A 26,240-nucleotide genomic window follows, 5' to 3' on the forward strand; every position below is an offset into this window, starting at 1 on the left:
GCGCCCTCTACAAGTAGGAGTGATATTTGACGTCAAAATCAAATTTCTCATGCCAAAAAACTCCCAGACACAAATTTTTATCCAAATAGTGACGTGACTTCCTAAATTATTTGGAAAAAATCGAAATAAAAATGAAATTTCTACACTCTGTATCTCCGAAACTAAGCATTTTAGGACGAACTTTTTTACTTATTTTTATCTGCAGAATAAGCAATCTGCAATTATCTGCCGCCGAAGTTTTCAGAATACAGTTCGGACCACCCTGTATCCCTGTATCCTTGAGAGCCTTAATATAAATTATCGACATTCACTCACATTCCTAATATAACTTTACTAAACATTTGACTTTAAATTACCAACGATATCCGATAAAAGAATAATAAAGCTTTGTAAGACTTCTAGTAGGCATATCATTTGACCCTAAGGGGAGTGGAGTGTGGAGAGCTTAGAACCCTGATTAGAAAGAACTCAAATAACGAATCAAAGCAAATCCTCTTTATAGAAACCCGACAAGTGTTTCAAGGAAATCATCTAACTATTTTTTTATACAAGCGATGCTATGAATAATAGAAATCTTGTTAAAAGTTGCCTTATAATAAATATTGGCCTTCTTTATAGTTTTTTTTCTGTATTAAGATATCAGCCGGTTATTGTGGGAAGATGCACACGTGATATGATAAAAAGAGTATTTTTCCCTAGTAATGTATAGTTATTTTGCTCGGGTTTTTGCAGCACGCATTCTTAAATATTTATTTCAAATTGATTCGCATATATCTGAAATTTTAATGTTTTTTAGTACTAAAAGGTCTTAATATATTCACCGTTGACGTTACATGTTTATATTTTTTATTGTTTTTGATGGTATTTTGCAGAAAAAGAAGAAATCAGTGTTCAAACATGTTTTTATAATGCAGTATAGAAATTAGACGAATTTGTTTAATTTATTATTAATTATACCATTAATTCGAGGTCCTAACTCTTAACTCGCAGTCATAAAGATATATAAATCTGTTAAATCTTCAGTCTGAATATTAGGTGTATACCGGGTGCGTCTCAAATGTGGCTCACCCCTATAACTTTTTTATTTTTTCAGATAAAAAAACGAGATTTGGTATCTTAGTATATGACATAAAGTAGGATTGATTGACGTATTCAATTGTTTTCGGTGACTTCCTGTTTCGCCGGAAATGGCTACAACTTTTGATTTTTAAATGCCACCCTCGGTATCTTTTTACTTTATTCGATAGAAAATGACACTCTGAATCGAATGACATATCATATGTCAAATTTTGACATATTCGCTCAAAAACAAATTGTATTTTAAATTTCAATCTCGAGTACCATGGCTGTGTTAAAAACACTAATTTTTAACCAAGGAGTTTTGGAAAAATAGACTTGATCGTCTAATGTTTTAGTGTCTTGTCCTGGCCGGTTAAAAGATGACCAAATCGTATTTTCAATCATATCTCAATTTTTTCAAACGGGACAAGGCTGGCTCATTAGCATATTTGGAAAAAGCATTTTTTTACGAATAATTTGATACCACACACTTGGTATTTCGAGTCAAATTGTCGTTATGAACCGCAGGTTATAATTTCAAATAAACAATATGCTAAATTTCAAAAGTTGACATATGATATGTCATTCTATTCAGAGTGTCATTTTCTATCGAATAAAGTAAAAAAATACCGAGAGTGCCATTTAAAAATCAAAATTTGTAGTCATTTCCGGTGAAACCGAAAGTGACGGAAAACAATTGGATATGTCAATCAATCCTAATTTATGTCATATACTAACATACCAAATCTCGTTGGTTTATCTGAAAAAAATAAAAAAGTTATAGGGGTGAGCCACTTTTGAGACGCACCCGGTATAGAAATTAATTTCTATATAGCAGTTCTCTCTAGCAGGCAAAAAACTCTAATTTTATTATATGCCTAAAAACTGCAAGAAGTATTTTTTCATTTTATAGAAGTATCGATATAGGTCAATTTGTTATTTCATTAATGGTCTGCGAACTTCAACTGCATTAAAAAGCAACTATTTCTTCTTCTTTTGCACTATACGTGCGTAAAAGAAGGCGCTTTATATTACAACGCCTTCTTCCTATTCTATTTCAGCCAAATATTTCCTTAACATCCGATCACTCGTCCACATTGACACCCATGCACCTGAGGAAAGCCAAATTGATGTTCTTCTGGGTGCGGTACCCCAGTTCGGCTGTCCTAAAGATGTACTTCCCCGACATCAAGTTCAACAAGAACAACACTGCCCAGTTGGTCAAGTGGTTCTCTAATTTCAGGTGAGTGATGCCAGTAGTTTTTTGTAGCTCAGCTTGGGACACCCTGTATAAGTATATATATACAGGTACGTGTATACAGGGTGTTTCAAAAAACAGGTGCCATCTCTCGTGGGGAGATTCTTGACGTAAAAATAAGATATATTTTTCATATCGATATAGGTCCGATTCTGTTTTGTCTCGTAACTACAGGGTGTTAAATTCTTAATAATCTTTCGATTTATTATAATTTTCTTCCAAGTACTTTTAGTGATCTGAATGAAATTTTGAGGGTAAAAGTTACTACAAGTGCTACATACTTTAATGCTAATAAAATGTCGTTAAATTCATCAGGGAGGTACATATATGGGTTACCACGGGAATATTTTTCAGAAAGAACATGTGCGCTACTGATTTTTTTCTTTTGATATCAAAATTGCGTAGGCCGTTTAATGCTAATAAAAAGTTATCTCTTGATATTTTGTCGAATTCAGCTCCTTAATGAGATTGATCCGCAATTTTATTAATCACAATTAATAAAATTAAAATAAAAATATAATTAATAAATTATATATTTTACCTAATTTATTATTAAATATTATTTCCATTAGTTATTATTACTATTAGACCAACCTACAGCAATTTCAAATAAAAAAATAATGGTATATAAGATAATTACAAAAAAACTAATTTTAAAAAATGTTAACATCCTGTAACTCTAAAACTATGCATTTCCATACCCATGTTTATAAGAACTTTTTTTCATATTTTTCGATGAGGAATCAAGGCAAGAGATGAGCAATTAAATAAGTTTTGCAAGTTAATGATATTTAAAATGTTTAAAGATTATTATGTTGCCATTAGACTTGGATCAAGGCAAATTAATAAAAAATTGCGTTTATCTCAACAAGGAGGTCGAAATCGACAAAATAACAAAAGACAACTTTTAATCGGCATTGAACTTGCTTTTAAAAAAAAATATTCTAGTTATAACCCATATTCACGTTCCTGGTGAATATGTCGACACTTTTTTAGCTTTAAAATATGTCGCATTTATAGTAACATTTACCCTTAAAATTTCATTCAAAACGCTAAAAGTACATGGAAGATAATTATAATAAATTGAAAAAATAATAAGACTTTACCACCCTATAGCTACGAAATAAAGCAGAATCGGACCTATGTTGATATGAAAAATAAATCATATTTTTAAGTGAGAAATCCCCACCAAACACCCTGTATTTGTATTCGTATCTAACATAGTAGAAAAACCTGTTCTTATTGATTATTTTTTTATGAGACAGACGTTCCAAAACATATTATCTTAAACACATAGCAATATATTAAAGACAATATGCAGATATATCAAACTAAGGACGTTAATTCCCATTTTTATCGAGGAAAATCCTTCAATTTATCAGCTTTTGTCCCGTTATCTATCGCCATATGTATCTTTTGGAGTGATAACAACGACCTGTAATTTCTTCCCCGATAAGCTTGGCGACTGGCTCGTGTGAAAGGGCAATCGCGAATTGAAGGCAAAGTGCTTATGCGATTATTAGTGTGGGTTCTTTTTGTTGTCGAGAGAATATAGAAAAACAACAAAAACGAAACTCGGGAGAATAAAGCCGGCTGCCTTATCGATTTTGTTTTTATCTTATCGTTGTTAATAGACCATCTGGTGCGGAAAGTGCTTGTAGTTTGTTTAAGCCGGTAAGGGTTAAGAATAGATAAGTACCGCGATGTAAATTTTGAGCCTCTATGACTGTTTTATTTTTTTCTGTTTTTTTTGCTGCATGGAAAATATTTCTATTAAGGAAATACTAAATGAAATAATAAGTTTTTAGTTAAGAGTCCATTTCACTAGTCCGAAAAAGTAGCAAAATAAACGTTCGGTATTTAACGTTTTATGTAAAACTGGCTTGGTATTTTTACACAAATGGAGAAGGAAATTAAAGATAAAGGATTATACTATATCCGTATTGTAGTACATTTTTAGACAACTCCTTTATTTTTAAGATTTTGAAGGTCAAACATCAACAGAATATTCCTTATGTTTGGACAAAATTTTCTCGAAAATAAAGACATAATTTAAAATTCCGTTACAATATGGAAATAGATTGAAGTTTTGTGATTACAGTGATATATAATTTATATGGTTTTGTAACAAATTGCTCGCTATTTTATGGCTCTGCAAACCTTAATCAAGCCTTAGTCAAAGCACGTGTGTTTAGAATTTTGGGTGTGGCTTAACACGACAGGATCGGGCTAAGCCTTAGGCAGCTTTCTGAAATATAATATATATTTCTTTCGGCCACACCGAGGGCGACCCATAATTACAGCGTAATAGACTCTTAATTAACTGTAAAATATGTTATTAATACGATTATTACAAAAATATTTGCCAAAATTTTTTAATAAATTTATGAGATAGGTTTCGCAGGATTTTAACAAAAATCTCTGTCGACAACATAGCGTTTCACGTTTCATTACGGAACCAATTCCATTACCATTACGGATTACCAAACCAAACCAAACCAAAACACTATCACGACGTTGTCAAACCTCACCTCAACCGGTTTTTAACGCCCAAATAATCTTAATTAATACGAATATTTAAGTGAACGTGTAAGAAGTCGAAATGTAATTAATGCAGTGGCTTGGACTAATGAAAAATCTCCAGCTACGGCCATCGACCGGCTTGACCGGAAGTAATTTACCGGATGGGGATGGAACTGGAGGGCTGCGTGGGGCGGCAAATCCCCCGCCCCCAATTACCAATCTAATTAATTAGCGTAATTGGTACATTGTGATTATGCACGATCGGCAGTTAATTATTTAACTCGATCTTATCGCCGTTTCGGAATCTATTTCGGTGATAGCATCAGGGCGTTTAATAAGGAAAATGAAAAGCGATTGAAAGTGAGTGACGACCTGGCGTAAGCGTCCTTCACATTTAAGAAAAAATAGTACCATATACTTAATAAAAAATAACTGGAAGACTCCATTCGTAACCTGGAATGGGATTCCTCCAACGGTCTAAGACACTAGAAGATTTAAGTAAGAACAATTTTCGGATTGTCAAGGGGTTTTTAACAGGACACCGTCTCCTCAACGAACACCTCAGTATAATGAAGCTAAGAAACAACAGCGAATGCAGATTTTGTGGGAAAAAATATGGAAACACCAGAACATCTAATTACTGAGTGCGCCGAGAGGGTAACCATTCGTGCCATGAAGTTTGGTACGACTAATATTGGAGATGGAACAAACCTCTGTAGAACAGTCTCAGATAAACCGAGACTGTACGATGAGTCATAGCTCAAGAAAGGGGGATACAATATTGATTGGGGGTTTATCACCATACATCCCAACTTTGAAGCTTTGAAGATAGCTGGGAAATGATAATCGATGATAATTTTGGCAAGATCAATTTCTTCACGTCGTTTACTAAAAATTGGCATAAAATTTCCTTATATTACAAATCTATTTCCCATAAACAAACTTATATATAATAGCTCTAAAAGCTTAAAAATCTGTGCTCGATATAGTTGCTTTAATTCTTCATTTGTACTTCTGGTCCATATGTTGTCTATCTTCTTCCCTCCAAAAATCTTCCTCAGCATTTTTCTTTCCCGAATCTCTAGCATTGAATTTTCCATTTCATTGATCGTCCACGTTTCACATGCATACATTGGTTGTATCATTGTTTGGTACATTCTGATTTTTAAGCTTCTAGAGAAGTTTTTGCTCTTGATAATTTTCTGTAGTTTCTGTAGTGCTCACACATCTATTTCCTGTCATTATTCTTGCCCCAATTTTCTTTTCAAATTTGGTTTCCTTATAAATTCGGTTCCTAGATATGTGAATGTATCTAGTATATATTCTTCCTCAAACTTGTATTGTTTTCCTCTCTCAGAATCTATTTGTAGACATTTTCCCTTCTCAAAATCCCTATCTGACCACTCCATAAACTTAGTTTTCTTCTCATTAAACACTAAGCCTACTTTTTGCGCTTAATCTTCTAGTCTTTTGGTCACCGATATCAGCTCTTTCCTATCTCTTGCAAAGATAACTAAATTAAGGCTAAGCACTTGTGTATCTGGTAGTATTTGAAGGTTCAATTAATAACTTCAGAAAAGGGCCAAAAATGAGAGAAGCAGCGATCTGTGTAATATTTTTGAAGCCTGAAAAGCCAGTTACTACAACCTAACCTACAGGTGAAATATCTAGTTACAATTGTGGAGAGTAGAGGTAAGGAGAATTATCTTCGTGTAAAGTTGTCATCAAAAAGGGAACAGTTAAGAAGGAGGTGCTGTAGCAAAAGTTCTACATTTGAAAGAAGCACTTAAAATTTTTAGAACAGGAAATATTTAAAAAGAAATAGATAAATATGCGATTTTAAAATGCACTCATGGATGTCTTTAGTGCAGTATCAAGATTACTTTGGTTTGGGTCAAAAGACATCCACAATATATTGGGCAATCAGAAGCTGAAATTGGCTAAGACACAATTTTTTATCCAGTAGAAAAATATAGTAAATACGCCAATGGGGTATCACACACACAAAAATCTCAATTCTAATTCCTTTATTTTGCGAAAAGCGAGTATCGTGGACAATAAATACTTGCGAATGAAAATTTGAGAAAAATTATGGAAGAACAAAGAGCGCAATCCGTATTCTCTCCATTATTTTCTTCTCTTTTCCATCGACGATTGTTACCCCAACTCGCTTAACTCTAATTAGTCATTGTTAATTAAGAGAAAAAATAAAAAACAGGGCACGAAAAAATCACATCGTATTGAATAATATGTCGGAGAAGTCTCATAGTTTTTAAACAGTCAATCGTGAACTGCCGCAGTTTTCTTTTCCATTGTTTAATTTTCTTCCGCGCTCTCTTTTATATTGTAGGCCTTTGTGCTCCGAGGGCAATTTTTAGCGAATAAGAAGGGCTCGGGAGAGAGAAAAACCCGGTAGTTTTTCCTTAATTACGAAAAGAATACTCAGGAATTTCCTCTTATAATTTCAGCGCTTATTAGCTTATTGAGTCGAAACGACGAAACGGCAACGCAGCGACCTTCATTTATTTAAATTAACAGCGCCCGCCAACGTTGCCATTTTTTCCATTAGTTTTAGTTTTAAGTATTTTCAATATTGGTTTACGAATAATTAACAAATATCTCTTTTTATATTTATTTTTCTAATTCAGTAAGCGTACGCAAAAAAGTAAATATATTCAACCTCCTGTAGAAAGTCTGAATTTCTTTGACCCGTTGACAGGTCACGCCCGCATGTGGAAGAAAACGTATTAAAAGATCGATCACGTAGGTACCATATAGTGGCGTGTGACGAAGTAAACGACCACCTGCACTATTCAAGACTGATTTTATTTCGATATGATGGCCTATTTGGCGCTTTCTTGCTTTGTAACTACAAGTAATTACAGAATAGGGACGACTAAGAATATCCATATATTGAGTTACAGTACAGCCGGATTCGGACAAATAAATGCAAGTGCTATGTCCGAATTAGAAAAATGTCCGGATTACTGAATAGGCTAATAGTGCATAAATACACTACATACATGGTGATTCGCGACGATGCCGATGGTACGTTAGATGTTTATGGAGAATCGGTGATAGAATTTAAAAAAAATCGATTTCTGTATAAAGGCCCTTGCTCCCCCTCTCTAAATTATTTTCAGCATTACAGTAGTGCCGCTTCATACTAAAAGTGGTAGCATCTTTGTTACTTTAAATAGCCCGTATATTATTACATTTTTTGAAACTACTTTCATATCTCATAATTTTTTGTTACTTTAACCTATACCTATCTCTAATGATGTTCGAGATAAAAAATAAAACATGTGCAAAATTGACAAAAACATGATCTTGAATAAGTGTTGATTAAATCATAAATTCTGCATATTAAAAGCTATTTTGTTTGGTTTGGTTTGGGGAAGAAAATTGATTAAGGAAAGTCAACATATTTGACCTGCCTAAATCAACCGATTGGACAAGGATACCAAAAAGAATAATATGTATTTCCTATGTATAAAAAATATTTTTTATACAAAGGGTTGAATTTAAAATAACAAAGATTTGAGCAATTTTATAACAAACAAAAATATTTTTCTCCTCTCCCTATGTAATATTCAATCAGCTGTTGGTTTAGACAGATCGAATATACCTTTTTTTTAACTTTTGTTAATTTATAATCCAAATTTCAACTTTTAAAATGTCCAATTCGTGAAGACAATCCGGTGACATACTGTATATTATAATCTTGAATTCGATATACACATGGTGTTACAAATTCGAGGTACGAGCATTGGTATCTCGGAAACCGTAATAGATACGAAGATGGTTAAATTGGGGCAAAGTTGCGCCTTGGGATATTCGCCAAGATGCCCCCAAAAAAGTTTTAAAAATTTCAAGGATTGCTGAGTTTTTTGGAAAAAACGGATTTTTTTGAAAATCAATTTTAATTTTTCCTGTCGTTACTTTTTAGAAAATCAAAAATTTAACTACACATTCTCATAGCTACTTTATTAGGGCTATCTGATACTATTTTTAGATTTTTAAATTAGTTGATAATTTGTAAGATACAGAGGCCAACTTATTTTTTTTTAAATACGCACCTGAATTTTTTATTTCAGGTTTTAAAAGAACTCGGTCTCCTGAGTACAATGATATGCCACACTTTATACTTTTTTTGTTTTGGGTACTATAACAACAACAAAACTATTTAATTATTATTTAAAATAATTTTAAGTCCAACTCTGTTTTTTTTTAATTTGATTATATTCATCGTAACAATATTGATCAGCGCTAATTAAAATTGAATAAGGAAAATCGAGCCAATCGAAAGATTCAAATAAATAATATCCAGGTCAGCAATTTAACCATGTTCGTATCTATTACGGTTACCTAGATACCAATGCTCGTACCCCGAATTTGTAGCACCCTGTATAGATATTCCTGTGAAATATAGCATCATTGCAAAAGGTAAACAAAAAAGTGGCGGTTATATCGATAATAGTTAAAATCTCCTTTAAGGTTTCTTACCTCACCGAGGCTGATTCCATGCCATGTGTCTCCCAAGAAACAAGTTCCCTTTAAACTTTAAATTCCCATAAGTAAACAGACGAATGCGTCCCAGTTTAAAGGGACAAAATAATAACATGTATTATGCACTTCGCCCGATTTCTTTGCACGTAAGAAAAGACGTTAAAGGTTGAGGCAGATGGCTTTTTGATTTTGGGCCGGGCCCAGACGAACAGCTGTTATTATTTGTGTTCTCGCGATCGGTTCCCCTAGCGTCTTAAGACGTAGGGCACGCTTCTTGAATCCTACCTGCCTCTCGGTAGTAACGAACTTTACCGGTTTCTTTATTGTTTGTCTTGGGCCACCGAACTTCGTGCTTTACCGCCTTAGAAAAGGGGACTTTCTTTATACGAAGTGAAAAAGTCGCAAGACGCGGGAATATTTAACGGTTTTTCTCTCATGTGGTTTAATAATTATACTACTAATAATAATACTTTTTTCTATAGCAACTGTTAAAATTGCCTTATATCTATCAAAAATAGTAGATAAAATAGTGCTTTAACCGCAAGGGGTAGATTAAATAATACTTTAGTAGCGAGGATAATTAAAAAACTTTATTTCTTCTCGCACGTTTTTTAACTGCTTCCATTTTTGAAAATTTTTGTATTCCTGTTCATAAGTTATTCGGGATTTAAATGGAAGTAGTTTGGATATGGCGTTTGTCGCCTCAGCCTGAATATCTGTTGGTAATTTACTTATTTCGTTTTGAGCCATTTCTGGCTCCAATTCAATCAGAAATCAACACGAAAGAGAATTGACGAAACTGACAACTAAAGAGACAGCTTTATTTATTTGTCAAATTATATAGAAACCAACGCCAACCCAGTACAATATTTTTTCTACTCGTAATAAATTCCTTGAAATAATAATTTCTGAATATTTTTTAAAACGTAACTCGGCTATGGAAAAAAATATTGTTTTATACACGACGATAAAATTGCATTATCGTCTCCCGAAATTAATTCACTCGCGATTTCATTGCTCGTAAATTAATCTTTTCGGTCGACGATAAAATACCATTTTATCGTCTTGTATAAAAAATAACTATTATTTATTCTCAATATTGCCTCAAAGGCGTAGGACAATGTCAATATAAAGAAAACAAATAAAAAATACAAGAAAGGAGAAAAGAAAAACAAACCAAAAAGAAATTAACTTTCAATTTACAACACCAAATACCTTTCTGTATGCAAAGAACTCATCCATACTATAAAATATGTTCTGTGTTAAAAATCGTTTTAAAACGATCTTTAATTTATTATTTAAAAATAAAATTTAATTTATTTAAAGTTCTTGCAAAAATTATGTTAAACCGCCTGTACCCATATATAGAAAAAATCCTTCCAGAATCGCAAACGTGTTTTTGTACCAACCGCGGCACCGTCGATTCCATATTTTCCATCCGCCAACTACAGGAAAAAGTAAAAGAGCAGCAGTCTAAACTTTATGTTGCATTCATCGATCTAACAAAAGCCTTCGACTCTGTGAACAGAGATGCGCTTTGGGCAATTATGGAAAAGTTCGGAGTACCCAACAAATTTCTAACAGTGTGTAAAAGCAACCATAACAACAAGTCAAGAGTGTCACATCATGGATCGCTGAGCGACCCATTCCTAACAAATACAGGAGTTAGGCAGGGATGTGTCTTAGCGCCTCTCCTATTCAACATATTCATGGCAGTGCTCTCCATTATAGTGGACAGCAGACTGCAGGCGAAAGGATTGGGCATTAGATACAGATACGACGGCGGTCTGTTCAACATAAAAAGACTCAGGGCAAAAACACGTACAAAATTCATCACAGAACTTCAATACGCTGATGACTGCGCTCTAGTTGCAAACACAGTACAACAATTACAAGAAATGTTGAACACATATACCTGGGCATACGAGGCGTTGGGGCTTAAGCTAAACATCGACAAAACTAAAATCCTGTGCACTCCCCCGGAAGATTACAACAATGCTATAAAAATCGGGGATGAACTATTGGAATATGTGGCGGAATTACCTCGGCAGTTTGATTTCGGAAAAGGCCAATATTGACTCTGAAATTCAGCACAGGATTAGCAGCGCTTCAAGAGCATTCTGGAAATTAAAAGACAGGGTTTTCTACAATCATGACTTACGTACAAAAACGAAACTTGCAGTGTACCAAGCAATTATAATCCCCACCATGTTATATCAGAGTGAAACCTGGGTGCCGTACCGCCGACACATGAACGCATTAAACAAGTTACAACAGAGACACCTTAGACAACTCTTAAGAATCCGGTGGTTCCATCATGTCACAAACGTATCGGTCCTTAAAAAAGCTAACTGCGAGAGTATTGAAGTCATGGTTACAAAATCCCGCTTAAGATGGGCTGGTCACGTATGCAGAATGCAAGAAAACCGCATACCAAGATCTCTGCTTTACGGTGAGCTTGCAGACGGTAAGAGGAGGCCGGGTGGACAACTGAAAAGGTACAAGGACATTTTCCACGAAAACTTAAAGGGGATTAACATGCAGAATGAGTGGGAAGAAGCAGTTCGTAATAGAACTCAATGGAGAAGAATTAATTGTAAACTCAGTTAACAGCGACAACCAAAAAGCAAAGAGGCAACAAAGCAATGAGATTTTTGAATGTCCGGAGTGCGGTAGGCAGATAACATCAAGTATCGGGTTTTTCAGTCACAGAAAAGCTCATGAAAGAAAACGCCTTGTGTGACCATCTTATGATGTGTGTCGAATACTCGTCAGCGAGTAATGGCTGTATATGTATGTTTGTATGTAATTTATTATACTTTAAAATTCTGATATTAAGTGGTAAACTATTGTATATGGATCTTAATAGCAAATAAACCCAGAAGACTTTTTTGGAGAAATATATACGCCACAAGGGTATACATTATTTGCTTCATTATTTCTAAAAGCAGGCTGGCAGACATCAGTGATTTTTTATTTGGGTGTCTTTGCAAAAACTCTAATACCTACCAGTTGCTATAGAAATATTTAATTAATGTGTGCATATACATTAATTCTCTTAAGCAGAAGTAATAGAAAATTTTTCTTTAAAATTTAGACCAATAAAAGACTTCATGTTCATCACTGACAGATGATGTTTCCAACAGTTTAATTTGGTTTTAGACAAGCTTCTAACTTTAATTAGAAAAAAATTACACCACGTTTGAAGATCAAAAAATATTTTCCACCGAAAAGTATACAAAAAAATAATACTATATATTAAGGATCCCTCTGTGTCTTTTTTAACAGGGAAATTATATATTTTAATTGAACCAGCCTCCTGTAGGATCGACAGGAAAAAAAAAGGATAGAGATAAAAATTTCCGTAATTAGGATTTCTCAATTAACTCATTACGTCATTACGCCGTACTTCTTTGCCTCTCTCTTTTTTTTTCTTTCTGGTCCTGTGTGTGTATGTACGTACCTTAATAAAAATAGGAAAAAACCACTCGACAAACTGCCTACCGCTCAATTAAAAATAACTTAATTAAGGTCTTGAGACTAATTAGTAGGGGGCAGGCCTTTTCCTTTGGCTTGGTCTGTGCCGTAGTTCACTTCTGTCCGCCCTCCCCTGTTTTATAATACTCCACCTCTTTCTTTTTGTCCTGATTTCTTTTTATTCTACGATTATTTTCTGACTCACTCTAAAGTTATTTTCTTATAGTATTTGTTGGTTTCTTATTTTAGATAACATTATTTATCCCCAAATTACTTTCTCTATTTTATACTATAGTCTGTCCAACGACAAGATCCTTGACATGATGTGTCTGTCATTTTAATTTCAAAGTAGTTTATTTTATTTTACAAAGAAATGAGTTGGTACAATTGGAACGCATAGCAGGAAATTAATATATCTAAAATTTAACTGACAAGTGATTACTTCAAAATATTGTGAAAAAAACTGTATAAAACTGAAAAAATGTAATCGAGTTATTTTATTTAAAAAAATGGTATGTGTTAATATAAAATAAACAAGAACAAAACACCACATACCATAAAAGTACTTACTTTCAAGCTTCAAGAAATTTCCCGCATTTATTATTATATTTATCAATACAACTTATGTACAAATACAATTTGTAATATTCCACAGGAATAAATAAAACAACATAAATAAAACAAACTATTTTATTAACACTTACCAAATTTTATACCTTAAATATTGAACTTTAATCTTAATTTTTTTAAACCAGTACCTTTTGACATTATTTTTCCGCTGTACTAAAATCTATTATTTACCTATCGTGTGATGTTGATATTTTACAGCTACTCCAGTTTTAGTATATGTTTAGTACGATTTTTGTACCATATACGACATGCACTTATCTACGACGAGATGGTATACAAACTTTATTGATGGTAACTTTATTGGTGTATAAGACTTTCTGCCTGGGCAGCGTGTATTAACTATAAACTGTGCTCTGGGTCTACAGTTAATTTTCACTCGATTTTTCCTCCACTTGACTTCAAAAAACACAGAACACACGAAAGAACACGAAACAAAATGCATCATCTTCCAAAACGCAGGGTATTTGACATAAATTGACACAAAATTATAACCTATAATTTGGCAAGACTTTGACAAACCTCAAAAATCTAAAGGCGAATTCAGGCATCTGTGTCCGTTTGTCGTTCATCGTTCCCTCAAACCAATAAAATTGAAATATGATCTGTCATTTTTGAAATAAACCAATAAAACTGGTTAAAAACAAGAGACGACGCATGAAGGACTTATATTTAAACCCATCCATAGTTACCTTAAAAAATATTAGAAACTTTTTTTAGTAAAATAAATAGATTGGTATGGGACGTCACCTTCTTCTGTCATCGTCTGTCGAAATCTTACCTGAGAAAAAGAACAACACAAGAAAAAGAACTCCACTTGATTCCCTTTACCTTACTTTCCTTTTTAAATTCTTTTCCAGAAATTTTCATTTTTTTCTTCATTCTATTGTTAATTCTAAAATTACTTTCTCTATTTTTCTCGCTTCTTTATGCCCTGCTTTTTAAATACTTTTTCTTTATCTGCCTTACTCTTAGTGTTCATTTTTTATTTAATCTCGAATTTTGTTGGTTTAATTTTCTTCTGTTAAAATTTTTGAACTCCAAAATAATTTTAGTTTTTTTCAATTGTTCATATTTTACTTTAGTAAAAAAAGAAGAATAGAGTTTCCCTCTTTTGTGAAACAAGCTTAAGAGGGTGACCACCCCTTCAGCAAAGTCCTCTATCTCTGTGACTAGCAGAATAGCGCTTCACTAACGGTTATTCTGATTGAACATCTGCCATGTTATATTGTTCACCCGGTTATAGTTTGCCTGCACCAAAAAAAAACACGGTTATTTTGGTGTACCTAATAAGGTTAGGAATTTATATCTTTGGATTTCAGTAATTATTTATCTAGGTCATATTTTTTTAAATTTAACAACGAATAGTAGCTGACCAGTAAATGATGGCATATTTGAGATTTACATAAGATTTCACGATTGTGTTTTAAAATAAGGAGCCACAGACTGGTACTCTTCTTCATCAATATAATATTTTAGTTAGGTTAAATAAAATTTGTTTTCTTGTTTTGTTATTAACTAAGATGAAATATATTGTTATTTTTCATAATAAATACACTGATCTGCACGAAAAACGGCCACCTTAAAATTTTGATGTATTTTAAAGTTCAATATACAGGGTGTACTCCGGAACTGTATTCCGGAAACTTCGGCAGCATATTCTGCACATCAAAATAAGTAAAAAAGTTCGTATAAACACATACAGGGTGTAGAAATTGTAAATTCGATATTTGGGTGAAAATTAGTATCTGGGCGTTTTTAACATGAGAAATTTGATTTCGATATCAATATGACTCTTACCTGCTTTGAAGAATAATAACGTTTCTTCCGTCCATGTAGATATTGTGCCTTTTTCTACGTATAAAATGTCTCTTGGAAAAAACCGCTGCAAACAACCATTCTAGATTCATTCTAGATTCTAGAGATATTTGGATTCTTAATAATCATACTACATAGTCTTAATCATCAATACAATATCCCATACAGCACATCAAATCACATTTACGATGTGTTTACATTGTTAGATGTAGACACAGGATAACAAAATTCCCCCAATGTAAATATGATACGTTTACACATTGTAGTTCAACACGTATGCACAAAGGTTAAACGTCCGCCTCACAATGTAGCCACAGTATAGCATTTACGTATACACAAAGTAAGGGATACACAGTGTGCCGTAGGATACGCAGTGCTTGTGTATTACGTTTAAACTCTGTTTACACATTGCAGTTGTGACTACTGCGTGTATACGTATGTATTTTACTTCGTATATACATTTTGTGCTAGATAAACTACTTCTTATGAACGAATTTAGGAAATAATACAAGTTTTGATGCCTAACTTTTCGTTCTTTTTAAGAAATATTTATTCAATAATACCAATTATATCTTTTTAGAACGAAAATTAGGAAGGCAAAACTTTGTATTTTCCAAAAGTATCTCGATCGTAAGTTCAAAAGAAGTAGCCTTACAAATGTTCCATTTTTGTTTTGTATTAAATGTACCATTTTTTTTCCATAAAATGGATTAAGTGGTTAAAAATAAAATTCTTATATTTCTTTATATCATGGAACGCAATAGCGCAAATATCACAATAATAATAATTATTTACACTGCAGAAACCAGAAGTAAGAAAACACTGTAAAAGAACAGAATTTGTATCAAAATGTATTAAAAATCTAAGTACCCAGTATAACAACATACTAAAATGGTAAACACTGGTATATCGCCACGATTTGGTGATTCGTTTAGTCATTTTTTTTCTCTTCTTTTCCCTCCAACCAGATGGTTTGTTAGCAACCATTAGCAACCATCAGCATACTCATTCATCGAGATTAACAATTTCAGATTGACAATCTCACCCTTAAATTTTATATGAAACTGATTATTGAATATTAAACATACCTGTATATTGATCCATCAATAACTTACCGAATATCAGTGTAAGAAGTGTTTAAATCTTTCTTTCTCTGATCCATTTAAATTTTTATTATTTCCAAATTAAAAAAAAATATATTGCAGAGCTAACCTCTTTATCATTATACGAGAATATTTGGAGTTTTCATTCAATGGAGTCAAAATTTGGTAAATTGGGTAACGAGTAAGGGAAGAGTCGCTGCTATAATATTAATAATACTCTTAGAAAGGTGTAAGAAGGTAATTAAAAACTTGTGCTTACCTTAAAATCTGTTTTAAACTACACACAAACAGAACATTTATATAGAGCTTCCGAATGATGAAACAATAATGGCTGCTAACACATACCACTCCTAGAAAGGAGAAAGGAGAGAGAACACATCGTGTGAACAGTCGGTGTATCTACGCTAAGGCTGTCCGCGCGTGCGCACACCTTCATTTCATGCTAGAATGTAGACACAACAGTACACTATTACAAAGTGTCTATATAGAAATTTATATTATGTGTATACGTCACATTTTTACAAGGTGTGTACTATAGGCACAACTATGATACGAAGTATCACACATACATATGACATATACATTGTATGTCTCATATACCGACGTCAGATTTCATCATTTTAATAATTATTTGTTACGTTAGAAAAAACTCTTTAGAATCTTGAGTGCATACGGTATACAACTAGTAATCACTGTATCACACAATTCTATCAATATAAACCTGCGTGTATCTCATATGTATATGTTAGAACTAGATGAACACTTAGGTTCACTTTAACATATTTGGTTTCTCATGTGTCTCCCTTGTAGAAACGTAATTTTATTTGGACGTGCTGTATGGGATGTCATCATTAACAAAAAGTAAAGAATTTTTCACTAGAAATATATTTGACTGAACTAACAATTTTCCAAACATTTTAGTATCATAGATTCAACTGAAGCTGTTTTAAAATATTACTGTAAATTTTCTAGGGACATTTATTAATTTAAAAATAAAAGGTATGCAAGGCAAGGTCAATTCTATTAAATTTATTTAAGTACAAATATATAGTTTTTCTCGTCATTTTTACGTAAAAGATATCTTGGTAAAATTTACAACAAATAACCTATTAGTCGGCAATTTTCTAAATGGCAAAAATTTTAGGAAATTTATGATTGAAACATGATTTCGGTTGAACCTTTAGTGAACATGTTTAATTGTTGCCGTTGATGGCATGTATTGATTGAATCCAAATATCTTGAGAACGGCTACTCGCAACGATTTTTACCAAGAGACATTTTTACGTAAAATAACGCGTAAATGTATATTTTTTGACTCAGTAGTATGATACAGGGACGGACGAAAAGTTATTACTCTTCAAAACAGTAAAAAAAACATGTAGGTGGTGCCCCCTACAAGTAGGAGTCATATTGGCATCGAAATCAAATTTCTCATATTAAAAAAAAGCAGATACCAATTTTCATCCAAATATCGACATTAGTTTAAAAATTATTTCGAAAAAATCTAAATAAAAATGAAACTTCTACACCCTCTAACTGCGAAACGAAGCATTTTAAGACATAAGTTTGTATGAACTTTTTTACTTATTTTATGTACAAAATATGCTGTCGAAGTTTCCGGAATAAAGTTTGGTATACCCTATATTATTCCAGACGGCCGATTTTGATGATTTTTAAGCAATGTGTACCTAATTTTTTGTCTTTCTATTCAAAGGAAAACAAAATGTTGTTATTTAGGTAAAATTTGAAACATACTGCGGAAGGGTTTACCAAAGTAAGGAATTAAAAAACGGCTTTATCCTCGAGCATTTTTATTTATCTCAATAGGTTTTATTTTGTTGGAGATATTCGGTTTTTAAGTATTAAAATATTACCAAAATCTGTCTACCATAGGCCTAGTATTATAAGAACATCTAAAAGAATCAAGGTTCAGACAAACAGAAATAGGTATATCTAAATGTCGTGTGTGGCGTGAAACAGCTACAATAGCCGGGCTATTAGATAGCAACAGTTAGTTGGCTTGTTAATATTTTACCATAGCTAATACGCCTGAATTAATTATGTATGCCCAATTGGCCTATAATTGGCATTCGAGTTCTATGACATGACACTGCAGTGTTTAGGTAATATTAATTCAATTTCGGTCTAAACATTCGTATTATTACGTATAATCAAGCGGCATGTAACGATTAACGATAAACGATTCCTTTCTACATATCCGATTTACTTTATTCATTTGAATTCTTTAAAATTCTTTAATATCATAAAAGAAAAAAAGAACATTTAAAAAATCCTGAAAAAAAAGTATACCGAAATAAAATTGGCAACACCGCTTAGTTCTTTTTTCTAAAAATCATACTACATACATTTACAGGTTTTATGTTTAATTATTTATATTCTGAAAATACCAAATATATGACTGGAAAAGAGGCGTGTCAAAAAAGTCTGTGAAAGGTAAATCTCCACCATTGCAATGATAGTACCGTATGATCGAATAAAAACGGCGTCAGCGATGGCTATGAAATGAAGATCGCTATCATTTTATGTCAATTTATATGGGAAATGTCATCGATCGTCATTTCCCAGCCAACTGGACGCCGTTTTTTTTCGAAGTTCGTTTAGAAAAGAAATAAACAGAATATCCCATAACATTTTGTCAGTCGATGACACAAAATATCAAGGGATATTCTGTACATACCGGGTGCGTCTCAAAAGTGGCTCACCCCCATAACTTTTTTATTTTTTCAGATAAAAAAACGAGATTTGGCATGTTAGTAAATAATAATAATAATAATAATAATAGCTCCCGTGGTATAGCGTTTAACGCCTTGGGAGTAGCAAGGTACAGCTTGCCATACTAGAGCCGTTCGGTATACAAGGAAGGTAATGTGGCTAGCACTACGCTTCAACCACCTATTATTACCTCAGGATTGTGAATCCCAAGTACTCATTTAAGGCTGAGTCGACCTAGGTACTCAAACCATTTTTATTTTAATAAAATTTTATATTTTAATAAAAATTTGGCCACTTCCTGTTTCATCGGAAATGACTAAAACTTTTGATTTTTAAATGACACCCTCGGTATATTTTTACTTTATTCGATAGAAAATGCCACTTTGAATAGAATGACATATCATATGTCAACTTTTGATATTTTTGCATATGGTTTATTTGAAATTGTAATATGCGGTTCATAACGACAATCTGTCTCGAAATACCAAGTCTGGGGTACCAAATTATGCGTAAAAAATACTTTTTCCAAATATGCTAATCAGCTACCCATGTTCCATTTGAAAAAATTAAGATATGATTAAAACACGATTTGGGCAATCCAATCTATTTTTTCAAGGCTCCTTGATTAAAACTTATTGTTTTAACACAACCATGGCACTCTAGATTGAAATTTAAAATACGATTTTTTTTAAACGAAAATGTCAAAAGTTGACATGATATGTGGTTCTATTCAGAATGTAATTTTCTATCGAATAAAGTAAAAATATACCGAGGTTGCCATTTAAAAATCAAAAGTTGTAGTCATTTCCGGTGAAACAGGAAGTGAACAAAAACAATTATATACTTCAATCAATCCTAATTTATGTCATATACTAACGTACCAAATATCGTTTTTTATCTAAAAAAATGATAATCATAAACAGATGAATTGTGAATATCACTCTGTATAATTGAGTTCCGGAAATCCGTTCGCAAAATTTTTTTCGGGAAGTTTTTGTCATATCTTCTGAGTTTCCCCTGTTTCAATATCGTTGATAAAATATCAAGCGATATTTTGTACAGATAAATAAATAATTGAGATTCATATACTAATAAATTGTGTATTTTAGTAACAAAATTTTGCTTTAAGTTTTATAAAAGTGCTGCTACTGCTATTTTTACATTATCTACTTATATTTACTAATTTTTCTTACATTTTTTTAATGTAATATAATTTTGATATTCCAGAGAGTTCTACTATATCCAAATGGAGAAATATGCCAGACAAGCAGTTTCAGAAGGTGTGAAAAATGCGGATGATCTTCACGTAGGTGGCGATTCCGAGCTATACCGAGTGCTCAATCTACACTATAACAGAAACAATCACATCGAGGTATGGGGCCCTCAGGTTCGTGGCATCCGAGACATCTTACAGACTTTTATTTTATTTTTTTTTAATTAATTTGGATCTTTATTTGTTCTAATACGCTTTTAGTTTGCTTTGTTTAGTTTTCATGTTATTTATATACTGTGTCACATATAAAATTCCTTTCCTGTATATTATTCCTTATTTCATTTTTTACTTGATAAGCAACTTCGTTTTTTGCTGTTTCGAAATGTTTTAAAAATAATTTTATAGATTTTTGAAGTAAAGATTCAAAAAACAGATATTTTTTAGATATTCTGAAATATATGTGGTACGGATTTTATGTGAGACACTATATATAATTTCGAAAAAAAAATAAAACAATAAATTCTGGCTGAGATGTCTTGGCTAGATCACGTATTTTTTATTTTTATTTTATTAAACACTAGTGTGTATTGTAAGTTTAGTTTTTTTGTACCAATTACAGTAATTTGTAAGCGAGGTGCAGTGGGCCCTTACTGTGGTAGGACAACCTCAGTATTAATCAGTAAAGCCCAAATATATTATAAGAATACATTGCTAGTAAGGAACAGAAATTGAAGCCTAATTTTTGAGATGGAGCTATACAAAATCCACATAAGTCGGTCCTTTTCGTTTAACAGCTTTAAACTATGCAAGCGTGAGAAGTGCTTCTCGATTAGTTGATTTATTTCATATTAACCAATAGAAGTAGTTTTCTAAGTTTCTATCAACCACGTAAATCAATTTAGCGTCTGACTATTCGCGCCTTTACTTATAAATTTAAATTTAATCTCTGACATATTTAAACAAAAACAAGAAACGGATAGATATGATAAATATCTAAAATAACAGGTTGAAATAGTGCTATTACCAATAAAAAATAATACAATATACATTATTAATATTTATTTACAGTTTAAAATATTGCACGGGCAGGTGACAGCGTTCAGCGATGAAGTAGATGAATCAGAGCGTTATATTTGGTGCGTGCGCACGAAAATCCAAAAAAAAGAAAAGGATAGACTTATGCAAGATTGATCTTCCTATTTCTTTTCTTTGGCTTCAAATGCTCATTCTGTAAATGCAGTACTAGCAATATATTCTTATAATTTATTTGGTAAAGCCATTTTTAACTGATGCATTCAAAATAAGATTTAAAGTACCTATCCATATTTTAGAAATTCGATTGTATCACATATCTATTTTATAACGATGAAACCTAAGACTATGACAATTTGTCTAATAACCTTGTTTTTCTTGTAGGTTCCTTCAAATTTTCGGTTTGTCGTGGAACAAACGCTCAGGGAATTCTTCAAAGCGATCCAGGAGGGCCGGGATACAGAACAGTCCTGGAAGAAATCGATCTACAAGATCATTTCGCGTTTGGACGACCCTGTACCCGAGTACTTCAAGTCGCCCAACTTCCTGGAACAGCTAGAGTGACCGGGCGCTGTTGCCAAATCACCGGCAACGCCGCCTCCACCGCCGTCACATGTTTATCCCCACATTGTCGGCGCTTGGTACTAATTTATTATATATCGTAACGTCAATACCAAATAAACAGAGACAACATAATTATATGGAATCGGTGACACGGTGTATTTCATTTTTCTCACTTATATATGTTATTCGTGTCTTCTGCCAAGCGGATAATCTGCACAATTCAGCACCACTGTAAGCTGTGCTTTCGCGCGCGAGTATAACATGCACACCCTGTATATATATGTCTGCGTGTATATTTTCTTTAAACTATCGTGTGCGTGTTATGCGACGCAATATTATAAGAAGCCTGTAAATATTTATTAATATTCTTTTTTCCTATTTTTGTCTACAACCAAAGTTATATTTTTGCTAGTCGTTGAGGTTAGGGACTCGATACTTCTTCTTTCCGGTCACAATATGGAAAAAAAAAGAAGAGATATTCGATGTAACCTGTTCTGTTTTTAGATTAATTTAGTTGGATGTCCTCTGAAATAGTGTGTGTTTGACACATATTTTGTTACCTTATATACAGAGGGTAACAAAATACGTAGAGTACACGCATATATAGTTAAATATATACCAGAGGTATTATATTTACTGTGATCCGTCGTATTAAGTAGATATGCCCGTTTGATTTTGCTAGTTTAAAGAAAAAACTATAAAATATTTTTTTACGTTCTCAATCAAGATTCTTATTTACTTAAATTAATTACTGATGTTATCTATCTATTTTATAGTTTTTTCTTAACCCCTACCTATATTTTTTGTATTATTTTTAGAAGGCTAGTTGCTATATACATTTATGTTTCTTTTTTTCATATTGCATGTCTGCTTAATATTTTAAGTTATATTATAATTAATTTATGTTATATATTAATTTATTTCTCACATAGCACGATTATTTTTAGGTTAGGTTATCACGATCTCGTCACGTGTTTGGCAACTAGTCAGTTTTTACCTTTTATTATTAAATAAAGTATATTATTATTATTATTACTATAATTTTTTTAATATGTTTTGACCTTAATTTTATTTTTCTCAGCTTCAGGTTACAGTGGGGTAAAATATCAAAAAAGAGACAAAAATATCGCGTCAGTTACATTTTTTGTGTAAATAATATTAGAAATGAAGAGAAATTATTAATAATAAGAAAAAGGTTAAGTATTCCTTCTTATCCCGCATTGAATTAAATTCATTTTATACAGGGTAATTCATTCATGTTTGTACGTGTTTTATTTTTCAAAAACTTTCTACTATAAATAAATATTTTTGTCTGAATGTTGATCTTATTTTCTAAGTACATGTTTTACGATAAAATTAAGAAAAGTTAAATAATAGCATAGTTTTTAATAGACCTGAAGAATCACCCTGTATAGTTGGGTTCCGGAAATTCGTCCAAATATTAACTTGGCCTACATTTAGGCTAATTGAACCAGTGATTTTACTGTTCCTAAAAAAATACATTCGATACCCAAGGAAAAAAATGAAAAAAGAAAAACTGCCGCGTTTCGAAAGACTGCCGTTCGTTTACGATTTTTTTCGAGATTTTTTTGTCGTATCTTCTGAGTTTCCTTTGAAAAAATTGATGATTTTCGGTGTTTAGAATAAAATGTTTCGTTGATTTTTGTTTTAGGGCGATTTCCGGACTCAAAAACCTCCTAAAAGCTATACTTTCTTTTTATTTCGATATATAGAGTTGTTTATTAGAATTTAAAATGGAGTTTAATATTGACGTTGTCAATGATTGTAAAATACTCGAAAATAAATTTAGGAAGTAAAAAAATACGCGACCGGACATATCGGACATAAAAAAATATGAACTCGGTTCTGCAAAAACCAAAAACTGTATTTTAATTCTTACTAGATTGGTGGCGATATAATTTTCTACTAAAATTTCAAGAAATATATTGTGCAATCAAAACTACTATTTGTTTCTATTTTGTTCAGATTTACTATAAAATATATTTGTATTATTTGCGCATATTTCAAGTACCGTATGATAAAAAAACAGCGTCAACGATAGCTATGAAATGAAGATCGCTGTCATTTTATATATAAAATTATATGGGGAATGTCAACGATCGTCATTTCCAAACCATCTGGATGCCGTTTTTTTTTGATCATACTGTATAAATACTACTAACTTATTGTATGCTGAATTATACATATTTAAATGTGATAATTTTTACTCAATTGTAATAACATTAGAAAAATGTAAAAGACTAAAAGTTTGTATATAGAATAATAAACAATTATACTTATTGCTGCCAATCTTTAAGAAGTATGTAAAATTTTTGTAAATACCTATATGCGCTTTTCTCCAAAAACAATAGTTCAACCATTTTAGATACAAAACCTTTGTTTTGAACACTGTACAGAAAAAATAACTAGCATTATATTTGCGTAAAATAAAAGTATATACGTAGATGGTCTACACTTTTGGACAGATATAATGCTAGAATGAATTTATATACAGAGGTCAACCATAAAAAGAATGAGGGTCAATTGATTTTTTTTTATTATTATTTTGTTATGTATTCGTCTTGACTTATAATGAACAAATAATTTATATAAGAAAAACTAAATATTTTGATAGACTTATATGATTATTTTTTGCAGATAACTGCATTATTCTGTATAATTTTGTAGTAGGACAAGTTTTTATTTTACCTTGGTTGTTTTTTTATAATGTGTAATATTTCTCTATTATAGAAAGATAAAGTAATGTTTAATTATTAAGTTATGTATTATTAAAAATACATTTTTATATTTCAAAACATTTATTATACTTTTTCGAGTAAATACTCATGCGAAAAGAAAAAAGTCAGCGAATGAAACATAATAACTAAAAAAATCATTTTGACGCCTACGTGAATAACAGTATACATGGTGTAAATGAATAAATGCGAGTAAATCAGAAGGTAATTGCTTTATTAAAAGTAAGGAAGATTAGTTTTTATTTTGCGTCTCCCTACAAAGTTATTTGATCATAGAAAGTTGATCTTCGAATAACAATATCGACTTTTTTCGAAAACGATTCATAAAATCAAAAATAAGTAAATATTCAAAAATCTATTAATCCTAACTAATTTTGAAATAAAAAAATAGACAAATTGTACGCATCTTTCGATAGCGTAAATTAGTAAAAAAGGTCGTATAAATTTATGTCCAAAAATGCTTCGTTTCGGGGATACAGGGTGAAGAAGTTTCATTTTTATTCTGTTTTTCTCCAAATAATTTCCGAACTAACATAGGTATTTAGATGAAAATCGGTGTCTATGTGTTTTTTGACATGAGAAATTTGATTTTGATATCAATATGACTTCTACTTGTAGAGGGCGCTACCTACATATTTTTAATTGGTTTGAGGAGTAATTACTTTTCGTACATGTATAAAACTACTGAGTAAAAAAATATACATTTACGACGTTTTTTACTTAAAAAAGTCTCTTGGTAAAAATATCTACGAGTAATGTTTTATTATAATTTTTCCGAAGAAATATATCTATCTATATATCTTGAGAACGGTTGCTTGTAGCGATTTTTACCAAGATATATTTTTTACGCAAAAAATGACGGAAATGTATATTTTTTCACTCAGTAGTTTTATACAGGTACAGACGAAAACTTATTATTCTTCAAAACAGTTAAAACACATGTAGGTGGCGCCCCCTTCAAGTAAGAGTCATATTGACAGCAAAATAAAATAATAAAATTTTTCATGTTAGAAGAAACCCCAGCATTTTTATCGAAATATCGACTATAGTTCCGAAATTATTTGGAAAAAATCGAAATAAAAATGAAAGTTTCACACCCTGTATCTTCGAAACAAAGCATTTTAGGACATAAATTTATACGTACTTTTTATCCCGAATACAATTTGGACCACCCTGTATACTACCAAATACTTTTGTAGTTAAATCCGAAATAGAGAAATGTTATACGAGAAATCCAAAACTTTTATAAAGCAATTATCTACCGAATTTTTTCACACTTACTAATTGACATCCTGTATAAAAAAAATAAAAAAAATAGTTGAATCGGGTTTTGAACCTGAGTACAAACGTCTGTAAGCCGGTCGCGTCTAACCGATTTTTCACGGAGAAAATTGGGATTTTGAAGCGAATACCCCAGGTGCTTAATTTATTAAACGTTCTTTAAAAATCCTGCAGATTTTACTTGGCTAAGAAATCTACCAATGTCAAACCACTCGGTGGCATACTTTCCGAAAAATATAGTAAATGTTGTCATTTTCAGAGCATTTATAAAGAAAAAACTTACTTAA

General features: G+C 31.9%; 1 protein-coding gene across 7 annotated transcripts in view; it reads left to right on the plus strand.

Annotated features, from left to right (window-relative positions):
- LOC115889331 (homeobox protein prospero) overlaps window positions 1-22,900 on the plus strand; it is a 121,138-nt gene extending 98,238 nt beyond the window's left edge. The window contains exons 5-7 of one of the 7 annotated variants that reach the window (XM_030909300.1): window positions 2,121-2,302; window positions 20,335-20,494; window positions 21,737-22,900. In XM_030909300.1, coding sequence (XP_030765160.1) covers window positions 2,121-2,302; window positions 20,335-20,494; window positions 21,737-21,916 — 522 coding nt within the window. In that variant the 3' untranslated portion in view covers window positions 21,917-22,900. The remainder of the gene's footprint in view (window positions 1-2,120; window positions 2,303-20,334; window positions 20,495-21,736) is intronic. The other 6 variants (XM_030909305.1, XM_030909306.1, XM_030909301.1 and 3 more) reach the window with 6 other exon arrangements.
- Window positions 22,901-26,240: the final 3,340 nt, after the last annotated feature.

The sequence above is a fragment of the Sitophilus oryzae genome, unplaced genomic scaffold (genome assembly GCF_002938485.1).
Source record: "Sitophilus oryzae breed Bouriz unplaced genomic scaffold, Soryzae_2.0 scaffold_813_pilon_pilon, whole genome shotgun sequence".
Classification (NCBI taxonomy): domain Eukaryota; kingdom Metazoa; phylum Arthropoda; class Insecta; order Coleoptera; family Curculionidae; genus Sitophilus; species Sitophilus oryzae.